The 18,587-nt window shown below is 58.5% G+C and overlaps 1 protein-coding gene across 2 annotated transcripts; it reads right to left on the bottom strand.

Moving 5' to 3' along the window:
• Window positions 1-2,375: 2,375 nt before the first annotated feature.
• On the bottom strand, window positions 2,376-13,952 carry VAX2 (ventral anterior homeobox 2). 2 transcript variants are annotated; one of them, XM_085545933.1, is made up of 4 exons: window positions 13,694-13,952; window positions 12,052-12,246; window positions 6,361-6,548; window positions 2,376-2,829 (listed from the first exon to the last, which is right to left on the bottom strand). In XM_085545933.1, the coding sequence occupies exons 2-4, from the start codon at window positions 12,242-12,244 to the stop codon at window positions 2,458-2,460; spliced, it is 753 nt and encodes a 250-aa protein (XP_085402059.1). In that variant the 5' UTR covers window positions 12,245-12,246; window positions 13,694-13,952; the 3' UTR covers window positions 2,376-2,457. The 2 variants fall into 2 exon arrangements, with proteins under 2 accessions (XP_085402059.1, XP_085402060.1); XM_085545934.1 differs by having other exon boundaries at window positions 2,613-2,829; window positions 6,372-6,548; window positions 13,694-13,945.
• Between the last annotated feature and the right edge of the window lie 4,635 nt (window positions 13,953-18,587).

The following is an 18,587-nucleotide window of genomic DNA, read 5'->3' as shown; positions in this document are numbered from 1 at the left end:
GGCAGGAATGAATGGGGCGGGGATGGGACCCCCCCATTGGACCTCAGTGATCCCTATTGGACCCCATTGACCCCCCACCCCCAATAAAGGGCTCATTGGGACCTCCCCATTGTACCTCACTGACCCACCCCCCATTGAAGGGCTCATTGACCCCCATTGGACCCCACTGACCCCCATTGGACCCCATTGCCCCCCACCCCCCATTAAAGGGCTCATTGGGACCCCCCCATTGGACCTCACTGACCCCCCCCATTGTACCCCATTGGACCCTCCCCCATTAAAGGGCTCATTGACCCCCCCATTGAAGGTCTCATTGGAACCCCCCCCCCCATTGGAACCCATTGACCCCCATTGTACCCCATGCCCCCCCCCGCCATTGAAGGACTCATTGGGACCCTCCCCATTGCCCCCCCCCCCCATTGAAGGGCTCATTGGGACCCCCCCCCCATTGTACCTCATTGACCCCCATTGTACCCCATGCCCCCCCCCCCCCATTGAAGGACTCATTGGGACCCCCCCATTGCCCCCCCCATTGAAGGGCTCATAGCGGGGCCGTCACTTTATTGAGCACCACAACCGGCACGAGGCGCTGGGGGGGGGCAGCACCCGGTACCCCCCAACCCAACCCCCCCCCACCCAAAGGTGGGACCCCCACCCCCACCCCCCCCCCACCCTGCGCGATGGGCTCCGACCATGGGGGGGGGGGTAAGACCCCGATGGGAGGGGCTGGGGGGGGCTGGGGGGCGATGGGGGTAATAGGGGGGTTGGGGGGGTCCGATGGGGGGTAATGGGTGTAATGGGGTGTATTAGGGGGGTCCGATGGGGGGTATTGGGGGGCTAATGGAGGGTATTGGGGGGGGTATTGGGGGTATTAGGGGGTATTGGGGGTAATGGGGGATGTTGGGGGGTAATTGGGGGTAATGGAGGGTATTGGGGGGGTCCGATCGGGGGTAATGGGGGGGATTGGGGGGTTGGGGGGTATTGGGGGTAATGGGGATATTGGGGGATAATGGGAGTATTGGGGAGTAATGGGGGGTATTGGGGGGGTTCGATGGGGGGGTATTGGGGGTAAAGGGGGTTTTGGAGGGTATTGGGAGGTAATAGGGGGTGTTGGGAGGTAATGGGGGGTTTTGGGGGGTAATGGGGGGGTCCGATGGGGGGTAATGGGGGGTATGGAGGGTAATGGGGGGGATTGGGGGGGTATTGGGGGGGGTCCCATCGGGGGGTATTGGGGTTATTGGGTGTTGTTGGGGGGGTCCCATCGAGGTGCAGGATTAGGGTTATGTCCCCAACCCCCCCCAAGGTGAAGCACCAAGGGCACAACGGGACGCGGGGCGGGGCGGGGGGGGGGGGGAGACGGGGAGGGGCGGGACAGGTGAGAGCACGGAATGAAGGTGACATGGAGGTGACAATAGGACGGGGAGCAGACGGGGGGGGGACATCCTATAAGGTGACAGCCTATAGGGTGACACCCTACAGAGTGACATCCTATAGAGGGACGTCCCATAGGGTGACGTCCTATAAGGTGGTATCATATAGGGGGGCATCCTACTAAGGTGACATCCCATAAGGTGACAGCCCATAGGGTGACACTGCAGAGGGTGACATCCTATAGGGTGACATCCCATAAGGTGGCAGCCCATAAGGTGACATCCTATAAGGTGACAGCCCATAGAGGGGCGACCCATAGGGGGACATCCTATAAGGTGATATCATATAGGGGGACATCCTAGAAGGTGACATCCCAGAGGGTGCTATCCCATAAGGTGCCATCCCATAGGGTGACACTCAGAGGGTGCCATCCCATAAGGTGATCCCATACAGCGCCACCCCATAAGGGGATCCCACAGGGTGCTATCCCATAAGGTGATATCCCATAGGGTGACACTCAGAGGGTGCCATCCCATATGGTGCCATCCCATACAGTGTCACCATAGGGTGCCATCCTATAAGGTGCCATCCCATACAGTGTCACCCATACGGTGCCATCCCATAAGGTGTCCCCATAGGGTACCATCCCATATGGTGCCATCCCATAAGATGATCCCATAGGTGCCATCCCATAAGGTGACACTCAGAGGGTACCATCCCATAAGGTGCCATCCCATATGGTGCCATCCCATACAGTGTCACCCATAGAGTGCCATCCCATATGGTGATCCCATAGGGTGCTATCCCATAAGGTGATATCCCATAGGGTGACACTCAGAGGGTGCCATCCCATAAGGTGATCCCATAGGGTGATCCCATACAGTGTCACCATACGGTGCCATCCCCCCACTGCCCACCAGGGGGCGCCGCATCCCCCCGCCCTGATCCCATTAAGGGAAGGGGGGGGGGGGTCAGTTCTTTAAAGCGCCCCGCAGTGATGGGGAGCCACGGGGGGGGGGGGGATATAGGGGGGTGGGTTTTGGGGGGTGTCAGTGCCGGGGGGCTCCGGGGGGGCCCCATTGATCCCTATGGGCCGGTCGATGCTCCGTCGTTCCCCGCCGTCCTGCTGTACGGCTCGAAGGCCGAGCCCCCCCCCGACCCCCCCCCATCTCCGACCCCCCCCGACCCCCCTCCCCCGCGACCCCCCCCCAATAACAACGACGTGATCAGAGCGGGGGGGGGCGACGGGGATAAAGGGGCAACAACGAATGGGGCTGGGAGGGGGGGGCAGGTTGTGGGGGGGGGGCTCGGAGGAGCCCGGGGGGGGGCGGGGGGCGACCCCGCTCCAGGAGCCTCAAAACGCTGCAGGTTGAGGAGGGGTCGGAGCGGGGGGGGGGGGGGGGGAACCAGCTGCTCCTTCTTGTGCTTCGTGCGGCGGTTCTGGAACCAAACCTTCACCTGGGGGGGGCAAATGGGGGGGGTAAAGGGGGGGGATATGGGGGGATATGGGGGTAATGGGGGCGAAAGGTGCGGATAGAAAGAGAGAAGCGAAGTGAGAGGAGACGGGGGCAGGAGGCGCCGCGGGGGGGGGTTTATATGGGGGTTATATGGGGGTTTATATGGGGGTTTATATGGGGGTTTATATGGGGGTTTATATGGGGGTTTAATGGGGGGGGCACAGCGGATGGTTTTGGGGGGGGTTTAATGATGGCAATGCGGAACCGTCAGCGCCCCCCCGTGGCTGGGGAGGGAACTGCACGGTCCGCAATCAGCCGCCCCGCTGTATAGAGATCAATGGAGAGGGACCCCCCCCAACCCATAGACCCCCATATAGAGGGACCCCCCCCAACCCATAGACCCCTATATAGAGGGACCCCCCCACCCCATACACCCCCATATAGAGGGACCCCCCCACCTCATAGACCCCCATATAGAGGACCCCCCCATCCCATACACCCCCATATAGAGGGACACCCCCACCCCATAAACCCCCATATAGAGGGACCCCCCCACCTCATAGACCCCATGTAGAGCAAAGCCCCCCCACCCTATATACCCCATGTAGAGGAAACCCCCCCCCCATATGCCCCCATGTAGAAGGACCCCCTTCAAACCCCCACCCCATATACTCCCATGTAGAGCAGAGCCCCCCCGCCCCATAGACCCCAATGTAGAGCAGCCCCCCACCCCATATACCCCCATGTAGAGGAACCCCCCCACTCTATAGACCCCCATATACCACAATGTAGTGGGACCCTCCCTTGCCCCCTATACCCCAATGTAGAACAGACCCCCCCCACTTACCCCATATAGAGGGACCCCCCCATATATCCCCATGTAGAGCAACCCCCCCCACCTGCCCCATATACCCCAATGTAGAGCAGACCCCCCACCCCATAGACCCACATATACCCCCATGTAGAGGAAGCCCCCCACCCCATAGACCCCAATGTAGAGCAGCCCCCCCCATCCCCCTCATTGCCCCCCCCTGGCAGAGCAGCGGGGTCAGAGAGGCAGAAAGACACAGAGAGGGGAAGGGGGGGGGGGTTGTGGGGGGGGGACATGGGGGGAGATCCAATGTTAGAGGGGGGGGAGGCAGCCCCAGCACCCCCCCCAGCCCCACATCACCCCCCACTGACCCCCATCCCCCCCATTAACCCCCATTACCCCCATTACCCCCTATTGCCCCCCATTGCCCCTCATCACCCCCCATTGCCCCTGAGCTCCCATAGGATGGGTTGGGGTTGTGCCCACCCCCCCCAAGCACTGCTGGCTGCAGAGACACACCCCCCCCCCCCAACTGCATGGCATTGCATTGCATTGCATTGCATTACATTGTATTGCATTACACTGCATTGCATTACATTGCATTACATTGCATTGTATTGCATTGCATTGCATTGCATTGCATTGCATTGCACTGTATTGCATTGTATTGCATTGTATTGCATTGCATTGCATGGCACAGCATTGCATTGCATTGCCATGGTGAAGCTCCGTGCAGTGCATGCACACCGTGCTGCTAAGAGCCACGCAGTGCAAAGCTCCGTGCAGTGCAAAGCTCCACTCATTGCAAAGCACTCAGCACTGCAAAGCAAACCTTCCTGCACTGGGAAGCTTCATGCATTGCAATGCTGCACTCATTGCAAATCTCCGTGCATTGCAAATCTCTGTGCATTCAAAGCACCATGCACTGCAAAGCTCCGTGCACTGCAAAGCTCCGTGCACTGCAAAGCTCCGTGCACTGCAAAGCACTCAGTGCTGCTGAGCAAACCTTCGTGCATTGCTCCAGCCCCGATCCCACCCCAGGGCCACACACAGGCTGTGGTGACCCACCCATAGCAGCTCCTGGACCCCGACCCCCATCCCACCCCACACCCAAACCCCAACCAGCACCTTGGCTCTAAAGCCAACAGTAGGGGTAACCCTATTACCTAACCCTAACCCTAACCCTAACCCTAACCCTAACCATAACCATAACCCTAACCCTAACCCTAACCCTAACCCTAACCCTAACCCTAACCCTAACCCCAATCCATAGCACCACACACCGCTCCGGGACCCCAAACCCAACCCCCACCCAAAGGCCAACCATAGGTTGGGGTAACCCAGCCAGAGCAGCACAGCCAACACCAACCCCAACCCCAATCTCAGCCCCAATCCCAGCCCCAATCCCAACCTTAATCCCAATCCCAACCTTAATCCCAATCCCAATCCCAGCCCCAACCCCAACCCCAACCTTAATCCCAATCCCAATCCTAATCCCAACCCCAATCCCAACCCCAATCCCAACCCCAATCCCAATCCCAACCTTAATCCCAATCCCAGCCCCAGCCCCAATCTCCACCCCAACCCCAATCACAGCCCCAGCCCCAACCCCAATCCTGGCCCTAACCACAATCCCACCGCCCACCCAAAGGCCATATATAGGCTGAGGGTAACCCATCCATAGCAGCACAGCTGGCCCCAGCCCAATCCCAACCCCAGCCCCAATCCCAGCCTTAATCCCAACCCCAACCCCAATCCCAGCCCCAACCCCAATCCCAACCTTAATCCCAATCCCAGCCCCAACCCCAATCCCAACCTTAATCCCAATCCCAGCCCCAACCCCAATCCTAACCTTAATCCCAATCCCAGCCCCAATCCCAACCTTAATCCCAATCCCAATCCCAGCCCCAATCCCAATCCCAGATCCAGTCCCAATCCCAACCTTAATCCCAGCCCCAACCCTAATCCCAATCCCATCCCCAATCCCACCCCCGCCCCCCGTCATTCCCCCCATCCACACTCCGATGGCGTCTTCTCCCCCCACCCGTCCCCACAGCCCCCCCACCCCACATCGTGCCCGGACCCCCTTTACGTCCCCCCCCTTTATGTCCTCCCCCCCTTTATGCCCCTCGCCCCCTTTATAGCCGCCCCCCCTTTATGCCCCCCCTTTATCTTCCCCCCTCTCCTTTATGCCCCCACCCCCCTTTATGTCCCCCCCCTTTAAGTCCCCCTTTCTGGCCCCCCCTTTATGTCCTCCCCCCCTTTATATCCCCCCATAACTTTATATCTGCCCCCCCTTTATGTCCCCCCATTTATATCCCCTCCCCTTTATGCCCCCCCCTTTGTCAACCCCCCCTTTATGCCCCCCCTTTATGCTCCCCACACCCCTTTATTTTCCCCCCCTTCATGCCCCCCCCGTTTATATTCCCTCCCCCCTTTACGCCCCCCCCTTAATGTCCCCACACACACTTTATGTCCCCCCCTCCTTTATGATCCCATCCTCCCCCCCTTATTCCATCCCCCCCTTTATGCCCCTCGCCCCCTTTATGCCCCTCGCCCCCTTTATGCCCCTCGCCCCCCTTTATAGCCGCCCCCCTTTATGGCCCCCTTTATCTCCTCCCTCCCCTTTATGCCCCCACCCCCCTTTAAGTCCCCCCATTCCTGCCCCCCTTTATGCCCCCTCCCCCTTTTATCCCCCCCCCATACCCCCCCATCCCCCACCTGTGTCTCACTGAGCCTCAGTTCTCTGGCCAGTTGTGCCCGCTCGGTTCCCACGAGGTACCGGCAGCGCTGGAACCGCAGCTCCAGCCCGTACAACTGCTCGGCCGTGAACGACGTTCGGCTCCGTTTGGGCCGCTCCAGGTCGAGCCCGCGGGGCAGAACCAGCTCCCGGATGGAACCTTTGGCGTCTGCGGGCGGGACGGAACCGACGGACGGAACTGAACGGGGGGAACGGACCGAACCGGAACCGACGGAACGGAACTGAACGGGGGGAACGGACCGAACCGACGGAACGGACCGAACCGACGGGACGGAACTGAGCGGGGGGAACGGACCGAACCGGAACCGACGGAACGGAACTGAACGGGGGGAACGGACCGAACCGACGGAACGGACCGAACCGACGGGACGGAACTGAACGGGGGAACGGAACTGAACGGGGGGAACGGACCGAACCGACGGGACGGACCGAACCGACGGAACGGAACTGAACGGGGGGAACGGACCGAACCGAAACCGGAACTGAACGGGGGGAACGGACCGAACCGACGGAACGGAACTGAACCGACGGAACGGAACTGAACGGGGGGGTGGACCGAACCGACAGAACGGAACTGAACGGGGGGAACGGACCGAACCGACGGAACGGACCGAACCGACGGAACGGAACTGAACGGGGGGAGGAACCGAACCGAAACCGGAACTGAACGGGGGGGACGGACCGAACCGACGGAACGGAACTGAACGGGGGAACGGACCGAACCGGAACCGGAACTGAACGGGGGGAACGGACCGAACCGACGGAACGGACCGAACCGACGGGACGGAACTGAACGGGGGCATGGACCGAACCGGATCAATGCAACGCCGGGGGGGGGAACCGCGGGGCAGAACCGGCACCGGAATCGGAACCGGAACCAGAACCAAAACCGGCACCAGAATCGGAACCGGAACCGGAACCAGCATCGGAACCAGAAGCAGAATCAGAACCAGCACCAGAATCTGAACCAGAACCGGCACCGGAATCAGCACCAGAACCGGAATCAGAACCGGAGGGACCGTGGTGGGCACATAACGGGGATGGGCCACAGCAGGGATAGAACCCAACGTCCCCATTGAATGACCCCACAGCAGCGACCCAACCCAACACCCACAGCATAAGTAATGGACACAAACCCAACGACCCCATATCAGTGACCCCACACCAATAACCCCACAGCAATGACCCTATATCAATGACCCCATATCAGTGACCCCATATCAGTGACCCCATATCAGTGACCCTATATTGATGACCCCATATCAGTGACCCCACACCAATGACCCCACATCAATGACCCTATATTGAGGACCTCACACAATGACCCCATATCAGTGACCCCATATCAGTGACCCCATTCAATGACCCCACACCATTGACCCAACCCCATGCCCACCCAATGGCCCGACTTAACGACCCCATAACTAATGACCCCACAGCAGTGATCCAGACCAACACACCCACCCTAATTAATGACCCCACTCAACCCCACATCAATGACCCCAAACCCAACATCCCCACCCTACTTAATGATCCCACACCCAATGACCCCACAGCAATGACCCTATATTGAGGACCCCACACAATGACCCCATATCAGTGACCCCAAGCAATGACCCCATATCAGTGACCCCACACCAATAACCCCACAGCAATGACCCTATATTGATGACCCCATATCAGTGACCCCACACCAATGACCCAACCCCATGCCCACCCAATGGCCTGACTTAACGACCCCACATCAATGACCCCACAGCAGTGACCCTACACCCAGGGACCCCAACCAATAACCCTATACCAATGACCCTACACCAATGACCTCACTCAATGACCCCATTCAATGACCCCAAACCAATGACCCCACAACCAATGATCCAACCCAACTTCCCCACCCTATTTAATGACCCCACACCCAATGACCCCATTCAATGACTCCACACCAATGATCCCACGCATTCACCCCACACCAATGACCCCATTCAATGACCCCAATCAATGACCCCAATCAATGACCCCAATCAATGACCCCACACTCAATGTCCCCATTCAATGACCCCATTCAATGACCCCAATCAATGACCCCATTCAATGACCCCAAACCCCACATCCCCACCCTACTTAGCGACCCCACACCAATGACCCCACACCCACTGACCCCACACCAATGATCCCACTCAATGATCTGACCCAGCACCCACACCCTAATTATGGACCCCAAACCCAATGACCCCACCTCAGGGACTCTACATCAATGACCCTATATTGATGACCCCACACCAATGACCCCAAACCAACGACCCCATTGAATGACCCCATACTAATGACCCCATTCAATGACCCCACACCAATGACCCCAAGCCAAAGACCCCATTTAATGACCCCACTCCTTGACCCCACATTGATTACCTTAACCAGTGACCCCATTCAATGACCCCAAACCCAACACCCCCACCCTACATAATGACCCCACACCAATGACCCTACATCACTGATCCCACACCAATGACCCCACTCAATGATCCGACCCAGCACCCACACCCTAATTAAGGACCCCAAACCCAATGACCCTACATTAATAACCCCACACCAATGACCCCAAACCAATGACCCCATTCAATGACCCCACACCAATAACCCCACATTGATGACCCCACACCAATGACCCAACCAATAATCCCAAACCAATGATCCCAACCAATGACCCCACACTCAATGTCCCCAATCAATGACCCCAACCATGAATCCCACACCAATGACCCCACTCATTGACCCCACATCAATGACCCCAAACCAAAGACCCCAACCAATAATCCCACACCAACACCCCCACCCTACATAATGACCCCCCCCAAAGACCCCACATCAATGACCCAACCAATAATCCTACAGCAATGACCCCACTCACTGACCCCACATCAATGACCCCAAAACAGTGATCCCACTTAATGACCCCAAACCCAACACCCCCAACCCTACTTCATGACCCCACACCAATAACCCCACTCACTGACCCCAATCAATGACCCCACCCAAAGACCCCAATCAGTGACCCCACCCAAAGACCCCACACTGAAGACCCCACACCAATGACCCCACTCAATGACCCCACAATCAATGATCCAACCCAACACCCCCACCCTACTTAATGACCCCACACCCATTGAGCCCAAACCAAAGACCCCATTCAATGACCCCAAACCCAATGACCCCCCTACTTAATGACCCCACACCAATAACCCCACATTAATGACCCCACATCAGTGACCCTACACCCAATGACCCCATAACCAATGACCCCACACCAGTGGGGATCCAACCCAACACCCCCACCCTACATAATGACCCCACACCCAATGACCCAACCAATAACCCCACACCAATAACCCCACACCAATAACCCCACACAATAACCCCACACCCAATGACCCAACCAATGACCCCACACCAGTGACCCCATTCACTGACCCCAAACCCATCATCCCCACCCCACTTAACTACCCATCACTCAATGACCCCACACCAATGACCCCATTCAATGGCCCCACACCAATGACCCCACATCGATGACCCCCAACCAGTGACCCCATTCAGTGACCCCAAACCCAACATCTCCACCCTACTAAATGACCCCAAACCCAGTGACCCCACCCCAGAGGCCATAGGGGACTGTGTAGGGACAGTGTGGGGTGGGGGCATATAGGGAAGGTATGGGGACAGTGTGGGGTAGGGGGCCATAGGGACCGTGTAGGGACAGTATGGGATGGGGGGTCCATAGGGACTGTGTAGGGACAGAATGGGGCAAGGGGATGTGGGGCTGAGACCCCCGGGGGGGGGATGGGGGGGCGATGGGGGGCCGGGGGTGGGGGGATGTGGGGCCAGGGGGGTCCCGTCCCTATAGAGCGGATTGAGGGCAAAATGGCGGCCGCGATCCCAAGGGCCGCCATTGCTGGGCGTGGGGTGGGGGGGGCACGTAGGAACCCATAGATATGGGGGGGGGGGATGTCGGATATGGGGGGGGGCGCCCCACATCCATACACAGCAATGGGAGATGGGGGGATATGGGGGGGGGCGGCTCCATAGGGCCCAAAGGGTGGGATGGGATGGGAAGGGGGGGATGCGGGATGGGGGGGGGCAGAGGGGGGCGTAGGGGGAGCGTCAAAAATTGGGGGGGGGGTTAAATAGGGGGGAATGGGAATGGGGGGCAATGAGCGGAGCCAACCCCCGAGCAGTGCCCGCATATGGGGCCGCTATGGGAGATATGGGATGGGGGGGATATGGGGAGGGGGGGGATATGGGGAGGGATATGGGGGGTTAATGGGGGGGGGATATGGGGGGGTAATTGGGGGTTAATGGGGGTGGATATGGGGGTGCGCCCCCCCCCATTTGCGCCCATTGCCCCCATCGCTGCCGCCTCCATTTTGTCCGCTATGGCCGCTGTAAGATGGAGCGGCAACATGGGATGGAACCATGGGAGAAAGGGGGGGGGCACGGCTGGACCCTCCGGAACCGGACACGGAACCGAACATGGAACCGAACCGAACCCGGCCCGACCCGCACAACCGGGAGCTGTCGGGGGTCGCGGCTGTCGCGATATGAGACTGAAGGGCCGCGGGGGGCTGCGGGGAACTGGGGGGGGGCTGCGGGGAACCGGGACCAGCCGAACCGGCTGCCGGTACCGGGACGACACCGAGAGAGACGGGACGGGACGGGCCGAGTGGTGCTGAACGGGCCGAGCCCAGCCGAACCGAGCCGAACCCGGCCGAGCTGCCCAGAGCCGGACCGGGCTGAACTGATCCACTCAAACAGAGCCGGACCGGGCCGAGCTGATCCACTCAAACAGAGACCGACCGGGCCGAGCCGAACTGCTCGAACTGAGTCGAAACCGGGCCGAGCCGAGCAGCTCAAACCGAGCTGGACCGAGCCGAGCAGAGCCGAGCCCAGCCGCTCAAAACGGGCCGGGCCGGGCCGAGCCGAGCCGAGCTGCACCGGAGCAGGCTGAGCCGTGCTGCCCGAACCGAACCGGGCCGGGCCGGGCCGAGCTGCGCCGCTCCGGGTCGAACCGGAGCCGAACCGAGCCGAGGCGCTGGAAGCGATGCGGTCCGTGCCGCTCCGTGCCCGGCTCATGGCGAGCAGCTGAGCGCGGCCCAATACAGCACAACGCGGAGCTCCGGAACCGAACCGAACCGAACCGCAGCACCATAGAGAAACCAGCGATGGGGGGGGGCGGGGGTGGGGGGGGGGAACAGCGGCGATCAGAGCGACGGGACCGACGTTTGGGGGGTTCGGTTGGAGAACGAAAGGAGAACGGGGGGGGCAAAGGGGGGAGGGAAAGGGGGGGGTAAAGGGGGGGGGGGTAAATGGGGGGTCAATGAGGGCACCGGGCTGAGCAGCCCCGTGGCCGCCGCCCCCCCGTGACGCTTTTCTCGTGCGCCGGGGGTTGAAACGAGGAACCGATTCGTGCGGGGATGGAACGGGACCGGGGGGGGGGGGGGGGGATGGGATGGAGGGAGGGATGTGGGTCTGTATGGGGCTGGGGATGGATGGGGAGTGATGGGGATGGAGGGATAGAAGGGGATGGAGGGATGTGGGTCTGGATGGGGCTGGAGCTGCGGGTCCGTCCGTGTCAGCGCTGCGGTTCCGGTCCGTACCTCGCACCAGGATCCGGCGGCAGCAGTCCGGTTCCCCCGGTCCGGTTGGGCTGCCGCTGTCCGGGCCGCATCGCTCGTTGGTTCCGGTGCCGAAGGCCGAAGTGCCGGGCTGGTTCCCGCAGCCTCCGGCGGCGGGTCCGGGTTCGGTCCGTCCGGGTTCGGTCCGTCCGGGTTCGGTCCGTCCATCGCTCATCCCTGCGGGGCCGCGGCCGGGGGGGAAGGAACCGGAGAGACGCGGAGGGGACGCGGCGCTGGGCGGGGGGACGGAGCCGGTTCCCCCCCCCCCCCATCTCTTAGCGGACCCCCCGCCCCTCCCCGACCCCCCCCGGTCCCCCCCGTCTCCCCGGTTGGGGTCACGGCACCCCCCGGTCTGTACGTCCCATCGCCCCCCCCCACCCCGAACCCACCCCGGGACCCCCCGGCTGAGAAATGGACCCGAATGGAGACGAACGGGGGGAGAACGGGATGAAACGGGGATGAGGGAGAGTGGGAACGGGCGAAACCGGGAGGGGAGGGGGGGAATGGGGTGAAAAGGGGATGGAAAGGGGTAAAATGGGGTGAAAATGGGGGTGAAAGGGGGAAGAAAGGGGAGAAAAGTGGAGGGAAAAGGGGCGGAAAGGGGGAAAAGGGTTAAAATCGGGCAGAAAGGGGGTGAAAGTGGGTTAAAAGGGGCTGAAAACGGGATGAAATCGGGATGAAAGAGGGGTCGGAATGGGTTAAAGATGGGCTGAAAGGGGCCGAAAACGGGCTAAAAAAGGGCTGAAAGGGGCTCGGAATGGGTTAAAAGGGGCTGAAAGGGGCCAAAAACGGGCTGAAAGGAGGTAAACATGGGTTAAAAATGGGCTGAAAGGGGCCGAAAACGGGCTAAAAACGGGGTGAAAAAGGGCTGAAAGGGGCCGAAAACGGGGTGAAATCGGGCCGAAAGGGGCTCGGAATGGGTTGAAATGGGCTGAAAGGGGCCGAAAACGGGCGAAAATCGGGGTCGGAATGGGTTGAAAGGGGGGGAAAATGGATCGAAAACGGGCTAAAATCGGGCTAAAAGGGGGTCGGAATAAGTCGAAACGGGCTACAAACGGGGTGATATCGAGCTGAAAGGGGGTCGGAATGGGTTACAAATGGGCGGAAAGGGGCCGAAAATGGGCTATAATCGGGCTGGAAGCGGGCTAAAAACGGGAGGAAGGGGGCTAGGAATGGGTTGAAAGGGGTTGAAAGGGGCAGAAAACGGGCTAAAATTGGGCTGAAAGGGGTTCGGAATGGGTTAAAAGGGGCTGAAAGGGGGTAAAATGGGTTAAAAAGGGGCTGAAAGGGGCTGAAAACGGGCTAAAAACGGGATGAAACGGGTTCGGAATGGGCTGAAATGGGACGAAAACGGGCTAAAACCGGAGTGAAATCGGGCTGAAAGGGGGTGAAAATGGGTTAAAAGGGGCTGAAAACGGGCTAAAATCGGGCTGAAAGAGGTTCGGAATGGGTCGAAACGGGCTACAAACGGGTTGGGACGGGTTAGAGCGGGTTCCGAACGGAGCTGAAAACGGGTTAAAAGGATAAAACGGGTTAAAAGGGGCTAAAACGGGTTAAAAGGGGCTAAAACGGAGCTAAAACGAGCTCGAAACGCCCCCCCCCTCCATCCAAAGCCGACCCCCACCTCGTTCAGCCGCTCCGCTTCTTTCCGCTCCGCTCGGCCATGGGGTCTCCGTTCCGTATTAAACCTGGACGGAACCGAACCGACCCGCCCCGGGATCAATGGGGTCTCGGAGGCCGGGAGGTACCGAGGGACCCCCCCCTTCCTCCCGGCCCGGTTCTGCCGCAGCTCCGAACCCCGCATCCCCCCCCCCGGCTCAATAGGGAGGGAAGGAGACGTTTTAAACCTATGGAGTCCCGCACACGTAACTTCCTGCCTTAGGATCCTACTACGGCCATTGGTGAATAGAGGAAACCCTATGGGGGGGCGGGGAATAAGGGGGGGGGGCTGAGGCGGGGGGACCCCCCTGAGAGGGGGGAAATAAAGGGGGAAATAATGGGAAATAAAGGGGGGAATAAAGGGGAAATAAAGGGGAAATAAAAGGGGAAATAAAGGGGGAAATAAAGGGAATAATAGGGGAATAAAGGAAATAAAGGGGGAAATAAAATTAATAAGGGGGGAAATAAAAGGGAATAAAGGGGGAAATAAAGGGAACAAAAGGGGAAATAAATGGGGAAATAAAGGGAATAAAAGGGGAAATAAAAGGGGGAAATAAGAGGGAAATAAAGGGGGAAACAAAGGGAATAAAAGGGGAAATAAATGGGGAATAAAAGGGGGAAATAAAAGGGGAAATAAAGGGGGAAATAAAGGGAAAAATAAATGAATTAATGGGAAATAAAGGGAATAAAGGGGCAAATAAAAGTAATAAGGGGGGAAATAAAAGGGGAAATAAAGGGAATAAAGGGGGAAATAAAGGGAAAAATGAATTAATGGGAAATAAAGGGAATAATAGGGAATAAAGGAAATAAAGGGGCAAATAAAAGTAATAAGAGGGGAAATAAAAGGGGAAATAAAGGGAATAAAGGGGGAAATAAGAGGGAAAATAAAAGGGGAAATAAAGGAAATAAAGTAAATAAGGGGGGAAAATAAATGGAATAAAGGGAAATAAAGGGAGAAATAAAAGAAATGAGGGAAATAAAGGGAATAAAGGAGGAAATAAATTGAATAAAGGGGGAAATAAATGAAATAAATGGAAATAAAGGGGGAAATAAAAAGTGAATAAAGGGGGAAATAGAAGAAATAAGAGGGGAAATAAAGGGAGAAATAAAAGAAATAATTGGGAAAATAAAAGGGGAAATAAAGGGGGAAATAAAAGGGGAAATAATGGGAATAAATGAAATAAAGGGAAATAAGAGGGGAAATAAGTGAACTAAAGGCGGAAATAAATTGAATAAAGGGGAAATAGAAGAAATAAGGAGGGAAATAAAGGGGGAAATTAAGGAAATAACGGGGAAAATAAAAGGAATAAATGGGGAAATAAAGGAGGAATAAGGGAATAAATGAGATAAAAGGAATAAAGGGGGAAATAAAAGAAATAAAGGGAATAAATGAGAAATAAAGGGAAATAATGGGAAAAATAAAAGGAATAAATGGGGAAATAAAAGTGGAAATAAAGGGAATAAAGGGGAAAACGAATTGAATAAAGGGGGAAATAAATGAAATAAAGGGAAATAAAGGGAGAAATAAAATGAATAGGGGGAAATAAAGGGGGAAATAAAGGAAATAAAGGGAATAAAGGGGGAAATAAATGAACTAAAAGGAAATAAATAGGGGAAAATGAAATAAGGGGGGGAATAAAGAGGGAAATCAAGGGAATAAATGGGAAATCAAGGGGGGATCGAATGGAATTAAAGGGGGAAATAAAGGAAAGGGAACCGAAAAAGGAAAAGGAAAAAAGGGAGAAAAAGAAGGAAATGGGAAAAAGGGGGAAAAGGGAGGAAAGAAAAGGGGGGAATAAAGGAAATAAAGGGAAATAAAGGGGGAAATGGGAGGAAAAGGGGGAGGAAAAGGGAAAGAAATGGGGGGAAATAAAGGGGATAAAAGGGGGGAAAGGGATGGAAAAGGGAAATAAAAGGGGTGAGAAAGGGGGGGGAAATAAAAGGGGAGAAATAAAGGGGGAAAAGGAAAAGATGGAGGGGGGAAATAAAGGGGAGAAAAGAATAGAAAAGAGAACGGGGAAAGGAAAAGGGGGAAGGAAAAGGAAATGGGAGGAAATGGGGAAGGAAACGGGGCGGAAAGGGGGGAAATAGGGGAGAAATGGGGCAGAAATGGGGAGAAAAAGGGAAATAACGGGGCCGAAAAGCCGATACGAGGCGGACAGAAGGAGAAGCGCCGCGCGGTGCTGCTGCTGCGGGCCGAGAATCGAACCGGGCCGCGAACAGAACCGGGCCGAGAACAGAACCGGGCCGCGAACAGAACCGGGCCGCGAACAGAACCGGGCCGTGAACAGAACCGGGCCGCGAACAGAACCGGGCCGAGAACAGAACCGGGCCGCGAACAGAACCGGGCCGTGAACAGAACCGGGCCGAGAACTGAAACCGGGCCGCGAACAGAACCGGGCCGCGAACAGAACCGGGCCGTGAACAGAACCGGGCCGAGAACTGAACCTGGGCCGCGAACAGAACCGGGCCGCCCGCTGCCGGTTTGTCCGATGGGAACCGGGCGGGTTCGGTGCCGGGATGGCGCCGTGCTGGTCCCGGCAGCGCTGCGGGGTTTTCTCTCCCGTTTCGCCGCCCCGCAGGGACGAACCGGCTGCGGGACTAAGGACCCAACGGTTCCGGTTCGCCGTCGGCCGCCCCGTGTAGAAGCGGAGCCGGGCCTGACGTGCGGGGCTGTGCGGGGCGGGCGGCTCCATTCGGCACCGGGACAGCGCGGCTCGGAACGGGGCTGCACGGCCCAGCCCGGCACGGTTCGGATCGGATCGGATCGGCCCGGTTCGGAACGGGGACAACGAGGTTCTGGACTGGGCTGCACGGCTCGGCACCGCTCGGCCTGGATCGGCTCGGCACGGCTCGGCAAAGCTCGGGGCAGAACGGCACGGCCTGAATCGACAGGGCTCGACTCGGCTCATATCGGCTCGATTCGGTTCGGTTCGGCACGGGGACAAAGCAGTTCGGAGCGGGGCAGAACGGTTCGGCACCGCTCGGCCTGTCTCGGCTCAGCCTGATTCAATTCGACTCGGCTCCATTCGGTCCAACACGGAGACAGCTCGGCTCAGAACGGGGCTGCACGGCCCGGCTCGGTTCGGTTCGGATCGGCCCGGTTCGGTACGAGGACAACGAAGTTCGGAACGGGGCTGCACGGCTCGGCACCGCTCGGCCTGGATCGCCTCGGAACGGCTCGGCAAAGCTCGGGGCAGAACGGCGCGGCCTGACTCGACAAGGTTCGACTCGGATCGAATCGGATCGATTCGGTTCGGTTCGGCACGGGGACAACGCGGCTCGGAGCGGGGCAGAACGGTTCGGCACCGCTCGGCCTGTCTCGGCTCAGCCTGATTCAATTCGACTCGGCTCGATTCGGTCCAACACGGAGACAGCTCGGCTCGGAACGGGGCTGCACGGCCCGGCCCGGCTCGGAGCGGTTCGGCCCGGTTCGGAATGGGGACAACGAGGTTCGGAGCGGGGCTGCACAGCTCGGCACCGCTCGGCCTGGCTCGGTTCGGTTCAGCACGGGAACAGCGGGGCTCGGATCAGAGCTGAAAGGCCCGACAGAGCTCGGATCGGATCGGCCCGGTTCGGTACGGGGACAACGAGGTTCGGAACGGGGCTGCACGGCTCGGCACCGCTCGGTTCGGCTCGGAACGGCTCGGCAACGTTCGGTAAGGTTCGGGTCAGCACGGCCCGGCCCCGTGCGGTGGGGGGGTGATATGGGGTATGGGGATAAGGGGTGGATATGGGGTGTATATGGGATGGATATGGAGGTGGATATGGGGGTGGATATGGGGTGGATATGGGGTGGATATGGGGATGGATATGGGGTGGATATGGGGGTGGATATAGGGTGGATATGGGGTGGATATGGGGGTGGATATAGGGTGGATATGGGGTGGATATGGGGGTGGATATAGGGTGGATATGGGGGTGGATATGGGGTGGGTATGGGGTGGGTATGGGGTGGATATGGGGGTGGATATGGGGGTGGATATGGGGTGGATATGGGGGTGGATATGGGGTGGATATGGGGGTGGATATGGGGTGGATATGGGGGTGGATATAGGGTGGATATGGGGGTGGATATGGGGTGGGTATGGGGTGGGTATGGGGTGGATATGGGGGTGGATATGGGGGTGGATATGGGGTGGATATGGGGGTGGATATGGGGGTGGATATGGGGTGGCTATGGGGATGGATATGGGGGTGAGGGGCGGGGGGAGAGTATAGGGACAGGGGAGGTGCAAGGGGGCAGAGGGGATGTATAGGGGCAGGGGGAAATGTATAGGGCCCGGGGGGGTGTATGGGGTGGGAGGGATGTTTGAGGCCATGGGGAAATGTGTAGGGATGGGAGAATGTGTGGGGTGGGGGGAGATACAAAGGGATGGGGGGGGTATAGGGGCAAAAGGGGGTATAGGGGCAGAGGGATGTATAGGGGAATGGGGACTTATAGGGTCATGCTGAAATATATAGGGCCAGGTGGATGTAGAGGGGTGGGGGAGTGTATAGGGGCAGAGGGGATGGATAGGGATGGAGGGATGGATGGGGACGGGGGGGTGCATAGGGGAGGGGGGGTGTATAGAGGAGTGTATAGGGGAGGGGGGGGATATAGGGGTATGTGGGGGGGGGACGGGCCGAGATCGTGGGGTCGGGAAACGCGTGGGGCCTGAGGGGAGAAACGTGCGTGGAAACGGGAAACGAGGCCGGAAACGGGGGAAACACGCGGGGAACGAGCGAGGAAAAGGGTCAGAAAAGCGGGGAAAAAAGGCCCGGATGTGGAGCGTCACTTCGCGGCCACGTGGGTCACGCGTGGGAGCGGAGAAGAAACGCGTGGACGGGGCGGGAGATGGGTGAGAAAAGCGGGCGGG

This window comes from Coturnix japonica, chromosome 4 (genome assembly GCF_054131305.1).
Source record: "Coturnix japonica strain WE chromosome 4, WE-NBRP24, whole genome shotgun sequence".
NCBI lineage: Eukaryota > Metazoa > Chordata > Aves > Galliformes > Phasianidae > Coturnix > Coturnix japonica.
The sequence above is the reverse complement of the archived record's forward strand: the minus strand, read 5'-3'. Positions and strand labels throughout refer to the sequence as shown.

What these genes read in the sequence shown, in the direction of transcription:
- VAX2 (XM_085545933.1), bottom strand. Translation starts at nt 12,244, where the DNA reads ATGAGCGATGGACGGACCGAACCCGGACGGACCGAACCCGGACGGACC. An exon ending in CCGCCGGATCCTGGTGCGAG is followed by an intron (nt 6,549 to 12,051) that starts GTACGGACCGGA and finishes TCCCGCCCGCAG; the next exon opens with ACGCCAAAGGTTCCATCCGG. An exon ending in TGAGGCTCAGTGAGACACAG is followed by an intron (nt 2,830 to 6,360) that starts GTGGGGGATGGG and finishes TGCCCCCCCCAG; the next exon opens with GTGAAGGTTTGGTTCCAGAA.